The 10,775-nt window shown below is 41.2% G+C and overlaps 1 protein-coding gene across 2 annotated transcripts in view; it reads right to left on the reverse strand.

Annotated features, from left to right (window-relative positions):
* The window catches only part of DCT (dopachrome tautomerase), a 42,720-nt gene extending 35,698 nt beyond the window's left edge, over window positions 1-7,022 (reverse strand). For both annotated transcript variants that reach the window (XM_011933788.1, XM_011933787.1), the window contains exon 1: window positions 6,311-7,022. In XM_011933788.1, coding sequence (XP_011789178.1) covers window positions 6,311-6,605 — 295 coding nt within the window. In that variant the 5' untranslated portion in view covers window positions 6,606-7,022. The remainder of the gene's footprint in view (window positions 1-6,310) is intronic.
* Between the last annotated feature and the right edge of the window lie 3,753 nt (window positions 7,023-10,775).

The following is a 10,775-nucleotide window of genomic DNA, read 5'->3' on the forward strand; positions in this document are numbered from 1 at the left end:
AAAAAAAAAAAAAAAACAATTATTACTAGTATTATTAGAGACCACTTATCAAATAGTACAGCAATTGTTTGTCTTCATATCTGTCTCACGTATCACTATACTGTGCACATCTTAAGAATCACATCAGTTTTTCCCCCTCTCTGTATCTGAAGGGCCTAATTGATGCTAAATAAATGTCGGTTGGGTAGGTGGTGAAAAAAAAAAAAATAATAATAATTATTACTAGTATTATTAGAGACCACTTATCAAATAGTACAGCAATTGTTTGTCTTCATATCTGTCTTACGTATCACTATACTGTGCACATCTTAAGAATCACGTCAGTTTTTCCCCCTCTCTGTATCTGAAGGGCCTAATTGATGCTAAATAAATGTCGGTTGGGTAGGTGGTGAAAGAATCAATGAATAATTGAATAAAAGGGATCAGACACTCAGACACTAGTGGATACAAACACAGATGGCCTCTGACTTACGATGGTTCAATTTAAATTTTTCAACTTTAGGATGGTGCAAAATCAATATGCATTCAGTAGAAACTCTACTTCAAATATCCATGTAACCATTTTGGTTTTCACCTTCAGTACAGTATTTGATAAATTACATGAGATATTCAACACCTTATTATAAAATAGGCCTTGTGTGAGATGCTTTTTCCTAACTGTAGGCTAATGTTAGTGTTCTGAGCATATTTAAGGTAGGTTATGCTAAGCTACGATGTTCATAGGTTAGGTGTATTAAATGCATTTTTGACTTAGTGGTATTTTCAACTTATGATGGATTATTGGGATGTAACCCCATCATAAGTCAGGAAGCATCTGTATAAATGAGGCATAATACCTTAGTCTAGCGGAAATGAAGGACATGTACACAATGGCATTTCAACACAAGTCAAACTGTGGGAAAAGTGAATACATAGAAATAAATCAAGCTCCTTTGGATGACAAATGATGAAATGATTAATCTTGATTCAGAAAATCAGAGATGCTTCACAACTATAGTGAACAAGAAACTTTAACATAACCAGAGTTGCCTCCAAAAGGCAATGTATAAGTTCTAAAAAGAAAGTTTTCAACACCTGTGAAAAGAATGGGAGGGGGGAAAGAAAAAGAAAGCTTGTGTCTGTTTTGGAGCTCATTTATGACCCAGAAATGTATTCGATTAAAACATTCCTTTTCCAAGATGTCTCAGAGAAATTCTTCCAAAGCTCTGCAGTCGGGTCCCTTTCATTTCTGAGTTTACAGACCTGACCTGAAGAATTTATTGAAATGCTGGAGGTGACTGAAAAATGTAACAACATGAAAGTCTAGCAGACAAAATGTTTATTTCTTTAATTTAGATTTCCTAGTAGCATCTTCCATCAATTTAACATGTTAGTTTTTCTCTTCTTAATCTACCAATGCAAAAAAAATATAAGAAGAGAAGCATTTTAGAAAGAATTGTGTTATCTTACTGGGAAACAGAGAGAAAAGAAAAAAAAAGATTCCCAGATAATATCAATCTGTCGATCACTGAGTATGTTCTTGAGTGAAATTAAATTTAAAGAGTCAAAGTCTTATGCTTGCAAAGGACTAGGATAAAAATGGAGAAAGAGTGAGATCATCTAAACACCACACATTCCTACGTGAACTGCATCAGCTCAACCTCAGAAAGCCATTAGACTAAATAAGCTTGAAGGCCACCGATTACTGAATTTACAAGGAACTCTAAATAGCCTATTCCTTTTAATTAGAGATTCTATTATTTTAATAACAATACTTTATACTTACATAGGTCCTTTCATCTACAGAACTCAAAAGGATTTTACAAGTGTGGTTTCATCATTATCTCCATTTCAGAGATTGGAAAATGGAGGCAATTAGTCACTTGTACAAACAAGAAGTTCACTGTCAACTGTTCAAAAACTATTTGGTGTACAAGTTTCTCAGAAGCCAAAAGACATAGCTGCAAATGGCATATTCTCATAAAGCCAACTGGCAGGTAAGCCTTATAAGGTGAACAGCAAATTCAAAGTCTCCTGCAATTCAGCTCTTCCTGACAATTAAGCTCAGTGGCTTTTTTGTTTCAATTTCTCCCTACAGAGACTATAGAGAAACTCTCTACAGAGAATTTCACCATAGAATTTAGAGTTTTAAAAAACAAATCCCAGAACCTGTATGTGTTTCTACTTATTAGACTGAAATTACTTTACCAGCTTCATGATTATGGAAACTATGAGGTGTTTATTTTCCAAAGAATTAACAATATTTGGGGTCATCAATAGTCTGTTACAAGATACTAATCTACATCTCTTCCTTGAGAAATTTTGGACCATCCAGGAGTGACCCAGTGACTCCATTCGCAAAAGAGTCATCAGGCTACTGTAGAGGAAGTTCTTTGGGAGGCTCAGGATCAGGTTTCAATTCCAAAGATTGCCCCATAAAAAAGCTACCCTAGGAAGGCTAGCAACTTACTCTTTGGGGGAGAATTAATTGAAGGACATGTGTCCTGCTTTGGGACACACGGCACATCACAGAATGGTATTTACGACATACACAAAATAACTTCCCAGCTCAGTCACGAAGGACTTAGTCTCGTGCCCTGAGATTCAAAGAAAAAGACCATCTAGCAAAATAAGTAGAGCCATCCAAAGTTGGTGTCAAAATACAGTGGAACATTATTCAGCCTTTAAAAAGAAAAAAAATTCTACCATTTGCGACAACATGGATGGACCTGGAAGACATTTGTGCTAAGTGAAATAAGTCAGTCTCAGAAGGACAAACTCTGCATGATTCCTCTGACATGAGGCATCTAAAGTAGCCAAACATAGAGAAGTACACGACAGAATTGTGGTTACCAGGGGATGGGGGAGGGGTGATGGGGAGTTGTAAAGTTATAACGATACAAGATGAGCAAGTTCCAGAGATGTGCTGTACAATATAGTGCCTATAGTTAACAATAAGGCATTCGGCACTTACAAATGTGTTAAGAGGGCAGATCTTATGTTAACTGTTCTTACCACAAAAGCAAAACATAACCAAAAACAAAGAACCACGAGGAACCTTTGGAGATGATGGATATGTTTATTATCTTGATTGTGGAGATGGCCACACAACTGTATAGGTATGTCCAGATACCAAATTGTGCACATTAATTATGTGCAGTGTTCTGTGTAACAATTATGCCTCAATAAAACTGAGAAACATTAAAAGCCTAGTAATTGAATTTATAGATACAGCAAATCTTAAGTTACCTTTAAAAAAATGTAGGTGTGGAAAGAGTTCTGTTCCTGATGAGTCTGGACTGAGCAGATAGTGAGGGGAGGTGAGCCACAGCCTGGAGGTGGGATCTCAGGGCCAGGCCTGGCCTTGACAATGGCTGGAGAGGCAGACCATCTCCCTGGAGGCAGCCCTGCTTCTTTGGACTGGCTCAGGCACATGGGATTTCCTTACAGCAGCCTGGACTTAAAGGACAGGCCCTATTTCTGGCCCAATGCCTTTTTAGAGCAGGGGATCCTCCTTTTTTTTTTTAGTAGGTCTCCATGATCTTAAGTTCCTGTTACTTCTAGAGCAATATTTATAAACATTTCCTCAGCAAAGGGAAATAGCAATGATTCTTTCTATTCTACTATCCTCTATTCTTTCTATCCCTACCTAAAACAAACAAACAAGGAAAATACTCGCTAGCCAGGGCAAAAATATAAAGAAGCTGGTAACAAAAAGAGTTAACGTGACTTCCTAGAGTCCTAAGAGGACTCTAGGAGTTATATGTCCTAGGACTTCCTAGAGTCCTAAGAGTTATATGTGACTTCCTAAAGTCCTCTACCTCAGAATTCTATGCAATGCACATTTACAACTTTTGAAAGTGTTGGCACTTTCTTTTTTGTTTTTTTTGAGACGCAGTCTTGCTCTGTTGTTGCCCAGGGTGGAGTGCAATGGAGCGATTTCAGCTCACTGCAACCTCCACCTCTCGGGTTCAAGTGATTCTCCTGTCTCAGCCTCCTGAGTAGCTGGGATTACAGGTGCCCATCACCACGCCTGGCTAATTTTTGTATTTTTAGTAGAGACAGGGTTTCACCATGTTGGCCAGGCTGGTCCTGAACTCCTGACCTTCAGTGATTCACCCGTCTTGGCCTCCCAAAGTGCTGAGATTACAGGTGTGAGCCGCTGTGCCTGGCCAGCACTTTTTCACTGATCGACATAGAAATAATTGTTCTAGAAGTATTTTGGGTTTTAAACAAAAAAGTTACTGTGTTAGTGTGATTTTCAGTCATGCTAACCACACCAGCAACCTGCTCCTCATTCGTCTAAAAAACCATGATAATTTTGAGAGAAGGTCTATAGAAGCAAATGCTTAAATAACTTAGAAAAACTGAGTAATATATATCCAATAGGTTATTGAAATTTTTGCCATGATTAATATCCAAAACTAGGACCTACGTATTCTTCTGAATGACAGAATTAAAAATATTACTACGAAATGATTATAAAGCCAGAATTTTTTTTTTTTTTTTTTAAGACAGATCTCACTTGTTGCCCAAGCTGGAGTGCAGTGGCACGATTTCGGCTCACTGCAACCTCCACCTCCTGGGTTCAAGTGATTCTCCTGTCTCGGCCTCCAGAGTAGCTGGGATTATAGGCACCCACCACCACGCCTGGCTAATTTTTGTATTTTTAGTAGAGACAAGGTTTCACCATGTTGGCCAGGCTGGTCTCAAACTCCTGACCTCAAAGTGACCCACCTATTTCGGCCTCCCAAAGTGCTGGGATGACAGGCGTGAGCCACTGTACCCGGCCTAAAGCCAGAACTTTTAATGTGAAAAAAGAAATCTAATGTCTGGGCACTCATGGACATAAAGATGACAACAATAGGCACTGGAGACTGCTAGAGAGGGGAGGCGCGGGCAAAGGTTGAAAAACTACCTACTGGGTGCTCCACACACTACCTGGGTGACGGGATCAATCATACCTCAAACCCCAGCACCGTGCAATATACCTATGTCAGAAACCTGCACATGTACCCCCTGGATCTAAAATAAAGTTGAAAGTTAAAATGAAAAAACAATCGAATGTCATTCCTACACCAACATCACAGGCCTTTGTATGTTCCGTTTCCGTTAGTAATACCTATTCAACCCCTTATGAAGCTCAAAGACCTATATCTGCCTATATTCCAGCATCCTGCGAGAACAGAAGTAAAAAGTGTTTTTAAAAGGAAGAGTCTTCTGCAACCATCCAGCCTACAACAGTGTCCAAGGGCTTTGCTGAGGTTGCCACTTGTGTCTTTTGTATTTCAGTGGCCCCCTGCCAGGCTTTGAGTGTTTAACCCCGAAGGGCATGGCTGCTGGAAACTGGAGATGGGAAAGACTGAGGAGTATTTGAAAAAGCCCCAAAGAGCTAGAGGAATGAGAAATGCACAGAGATGTCAAAGCAACAGGTAATGAGAGAGACCAGAGTCTAAAGGAAGAACACTGAGCAAATTTTGTGATGTCCAGTTCAAGTCCAGAGAAAAGTGACAAAAAGCCATTGTTATCTAATAACGACCCTCCCTGCCATAGCTCCTTGAGAAAGCTCCGTCTTGCCATCGCTCGACAATTTTGTCAAAGTTCCAACCCAGTCATAAGCTTTAACGAGAAACATGCACTCTGCTGAGGTCAGGAGTTCGGGACCAGCCTGGCCAACATGGTGAAACCCCATCTCAAAATACAAAAATTAGCCAGGCATGATGGTGGGTGCCTGTAATCCCAGCTATTTGGGAGGCTGAAGCAGGAGAATTACTTGAACCCGGGAGGTGGAGGTTGCAGTGAGCCGAGATAGCACCATTGCACTCCAGCCTGGGTGACAAACCGAGACTCCATCTCCAAAAAAAAAAAAAAATCTGTTCAAATCATGAGAAATGTTGAGACCAGAACACCTGCCTTTGACTCCTGTCTTCTACATGTTTGCTCACCCATCCCTTTTCAACAAGTGCAAACCCATTTCAGGAGAGGGCACCGAATCCATCTTGAAAGGACTTGCTCCGAGTTTCAAAGCTCAGTCTTTTAAGCTCTTAAATTCCCCTTCCAACAAACAAGCCAATAGTATGTTGGCATGCATTCATATAAGCAGGCTTGGCCCACGCCATATTTATTTAGTCTTCATAATTAGATGTACTAGAGGGTGTGAAGAATAAACCAGCACATCAGGCTTATTGAATATGCTTCCAACCAAAACCATCATTGGTTTGCCTTTCAAAATCTAATCTAAGAGTCTCTGTCAAGAGTCTCATCTTTTCCTTAGGAGGAGCTCTTTTCCCAGCTCTGGCCCTCCCCACCAAGCTCGGAGCATGGGCCTCACCTGTGCACTTGCAGGTCCGGTGGAAGAATTTTCTTGGCCACTGCTCACGGTCATCCTGGTTTCGTAGGATGTAGGGACCACTCCAGGGCCTTGTGTCGGCTCGCACCTCTGTGCACTGTCCCCGGCCTTGCTGAGAGCCACAGACATCGGCCAACTCTGCACCCAGGCGTGGGCAGCACTCCTTGTTCACCAGGCTGTCCACCGTCATGCAGACTCGGGGGAACTGAGCCTGGGCTCCTGGCAGGATTTTGTAGTCCAAGCAACTGAGCAGAAGCCCCCACCAAAGGGGGCTCATGGTTTTATAATTGGGAGAGCTCTCTCTCTCTCTCTTTCTTTGTCTCTATCCCACTTTTCTCCTTATCTTCCACTCTTTCAGTCTTTTTTCTTTTCAGTATGTTTTCTTTTTCTTTGCATTCTATTCCACTCCTTAAAAAAAAACAAGAATCACAGAGGTTACATGTGTGCACGTGTGTACATGAACATGCACACACTATTTTACGTGATTCAAACAACTAACAGATTTAATTTCCTTAGAAGCGCCTCTAACAACCAAATTTAATGAGGGTAGTGCTTCTCGCCATCTTCCCCCGTTAAATCAGGCTTTGTCTAATTGAGTTAATTTACAGAGGACCCAGTCATACTACTTATTATGCTGGTATTTCTAAACCCTCTCCCTCCCTCCTTAGCTCTTGACTTTAATTGCCTTCAACTCAGTTCAAAAGCCAAACACCGGGCTGCTTTTATTCTCTCTGGCTTGCCAAGCCACGGGGCCTTGTGGGCTTGTGTAAGGGCTGGGAGAAGGCTTCATTAGGGGGATTAGTATTAGCGAAACCCTCATCATTAGCACATGACCCAAAGTGCACAATAAAGGAGATCATTTCTGGCTTTGTTTCAGGAGGGCAAAAGCATCTTCTTTATCTGGGCTCATGTGCTCCAGCCAAACTTGTGACCTCAGACATCCTGGGGAGTCAATAGATGCAGTGAGCTCTTCGTCAAAGACCCTTTACAGACAAGCTCACTTTGCTAACTACAATGCACTCATGGCTGCTTTCTGACATGTGTACAAAAAAGACCATAATAGGGGGTCATGCAACTTCAAAAATAAAGAAACATTTATTTAGAACCAGGGTACAAGGAATTGCTTTGTTCCACAATTGGGAATCCTCTTCCCTCCAAATAATAACTTACTCTTCCCCTATTCAGCACATCTATGCAGCAATATTTTTTTAATTACGTGAAGTAGCATGCCACCAGAAACACAATTGTCATTATCTGATTGTATGGAAGGCACTGGAACCATCTGGAATGAAGACTTGCAAGCAAATCTTTTTGATTAGACTAAAGTGAAGCATGACCGAACTTCAGTCTAGAAAGCAATGCCTCCTGGTGCTTCTGGGGAATGGTCAGGTCAGCGACAGTGGCCACCTGTCAGAGTATCCTTTTATTTTTTCACAGTGGAAACAGGACTGTCTTTGCACCTGTTTCATGGTGGAAAGAGGACTTGGTGCCACAAGGATGCGAAACGGCTTCAACTAGTTTCTAAGAATATACTTGAATGTAAAGACACATATTCTTATGTTTCAAAGCAAATTCCTAAGGTGAAAACAATCATACAGGTATTCCCACCCCCTGTCCCTCTGTGCCACCCCTTGATGTTAAGTTGCTATGACTAATTAAATGGCAGTTCTTATGTCTGGCTCTACACCAATATCAGCCTGTACCACAGTCCTACTGAATCAGAATCTCTGAGGATGTTCCAGATACCAACCAGCCTTTGTTAGAAAATATCTAGGCAATTCTAATGCGCAGCCAGAGTTGAGAATCACTGAATCAGAATCACAGCAGAGCACCAAAGGAAATATTGCAACAGCATCAGCTAAAAGAGACCATGTGTAATAGTTTCCTGAGGTTTCTGTAACAAATGACCACAAACTGGATGACTGAAAACAACAGAAATCTATTTTCTCACTGTTCTGAAGGCCAGAAGTCTGAAATGAAGGTGTTGGCCGGACTGGCGTGTGTCAGCCAGGCGGCTGCACTCTCCCTGGAGACTCTAGGCTAGAATCCTCCTTGCCTCTTCAAGCTTCTGGCAGCTGCTGTCAATCCTTGGCTTGAAACTGCAGCTCGAATGTCTGCCACAGCCCCATGGCCTTCTCCCCATCTGTCCGTGTTTTCCCTCCATGTCTGTTTCTCATAAGGACTTTTATTGGATGTAGAGCCCACTCAGATAATCCAGGATGATCTCATCTCAAGATTCTTCACTCAATTACATCTGCGAAGAAGACGCTTTTTTCCAAATAAAGTCACATTCACAGGTTCTGGGACATGGATATATCTTTTGGGGAAGTCAACATTCAACCTAACACATCATGGGTGGAAAGAAACTTGGGGTCCTAAAATCGCAAAATCTCAAGGGTTTTTGAAATCTTTATTTTGGAGCTCATTCCTTCCTTCCATGTGTATTTATTGACTGCCACTGCATGCCAGCACTGTGACACGTGGGAATTTTATTCTATGTTTTTGTGAAGCCTTGGGTCTCCATAAATGTTAAGATAAAATTTCTTGCATGTTAAAACTGATGGAGTCAATAATTCTCATGTCAGAACACCCCAAGTCTAAGTCCTAGGATCTCTTTTCTTTCATTTCCACACTTGCTCGATAACTCAGTTAGTCTGAGGCCTTAAATGCAGGCTATCGTGACTTTCCAAAATTACAACTCTGACTTTGACCTCAGTTGTGAGCACCAGTCTCATATTATTTAACTTCCTACTGGACCTCTCTACTTGAAGGTTTACATATTTCTCACCCAAGTTGAGAACTTTTGCTCTCTCCTCCAAAATGTGTTCTCCATTGGTCTTCTCTATCTCCACAAAGAGCATCACCACAACCCTACAAGTCATCTTTGAGCCCTCTTTCCCACCTCTGCATGTGTGCTTTCCAATGCACTTCAAGTAAAATCTAAGGTACTTTGCATGTGCTACTCAAAGTGTGGCCAACAGATCCGTGAATAGTGTGTTTCTGGTTTACATCAACATAAGAACAATGAGAACAGAAATTGAAAGTCAACACTGGGAAATTTTCACAGCAATTTGACATATGCCTGAATGTTATGCCAATGTCAGATTGCACTTGTCACCATCTAAAATTATCTGACTTATTGGTTAGGTGGCTGAAAGTTTGTCTCATCTACTGGGCTATAAGTTCGTTAACTCTGCTGTGTTTTTCCAACATGTGCAACAGTTTTTGGCAAATAGAGGCTGCTTGATAAATAGTTGATGAATAAATATTCCCAATTCAACATTTTATGTTCATCAAAAGGGCCTCATTATTATAGTGACTGGTTTTATACAAATTAAATGCTTTTATTTTGAATATATAAAACACATTTAGACTAATAATGACCACTATGCTGGGGGTTTCATGCTAGGTTTTGTGAAACTGCTGCAAATGTTTGAAAACCACCAACCTGACATCACTATGACCCATGAACTCCCTCCTCAGTATTTCCAACAAAACATCACTAGTGAGGAGGTTCTCACAACATTTCAGCAACTGTTCTAAGGGCGAGGAAATTCTTCCTTTTAAATAAGTTTTTGGCCTGGCACAGTGGCTCATGCCTTGCAGTTCCAACATTTTGGGAAGCCAAGGCAGGCAGATCACATGAGCCCAGGAGGTTGAGATTAGCTTGCGCAACATGGTGAAACCCCATCTCTACTAAAAACACAAAAATTAGCTGGACATGGTAGCATGCACCTGTAGTCCCATCTAGTAGGGAGGCTGAGGCGGTAGGATTTCTTGAATCCAGGAGGTTGAGGCTACAGTGAGCCGTGATTGCACCACTGCACTCCAGCCTGCGCAAAAGAGCAAGACCCTGTCTCAAATAAATAAACAAACAAAGGTGGCTCAAGCCTGTAATCCCAGCACTTTGGGAGGCCGAGACGGGCGGATCACGAGGTCAGGAGATCGAGACCATCCTGGCTAACATGGTGAAACCCCGTCTCTACTAAAAAAAATACAAAAAAACTAGCCGGACGAGGTGGCGGGTGCCTGTAGTCCCAGCTACTCGGGAGGCTGAGGCAGGAGAATGGCGTGAACCCGGGAGGCAGAACTTGCAGTGAGCTGAGATCTGGCCACTGCACTCCAGCCTGGGCGACAGAGCGAGACTCCGTCTCAAAAAAAAAAAAAAAAAAAAGTTTTTAACATTAAGTATAATTTCAACTAAATTTAAATATAAATTTAAATGTAAATGTATAAATATAAATGTTAAATAAAATTTCCTTCCCCAATGCTTTCATCAAAAGCCTATGGTAACCCAGTTGGGCTCCCTAAAACGGGTACAGTACATTTTCCACAGGCGTTTCTCCCTTTTTTTTTTTTCAGACTAAATATTCTCCATTCCTTTCCATTTTCTTTCATATGACTTAGTTTGTTTTTTGTTTTTGAGACAGAGTCTCGCTGTGTCACC

The sequence above is a fragment of the Colobus angolensis genome, unplaced genomic scaffold (genome assembly GCF_000951035.1).
Source record: "Colobus angolensis palliatus isolate OR3802 unplaced genomic scaffold, Cang.pa_1.0 Scaffold13, whole genome shotgun sequence".
NCBI classification, from domain to species: domain Eukaryota; kingdom Metazoa; phylum Chordata; class Mammalia; order Primates; family Cercopithecidae; genus Colobus; species Colobus angolensis.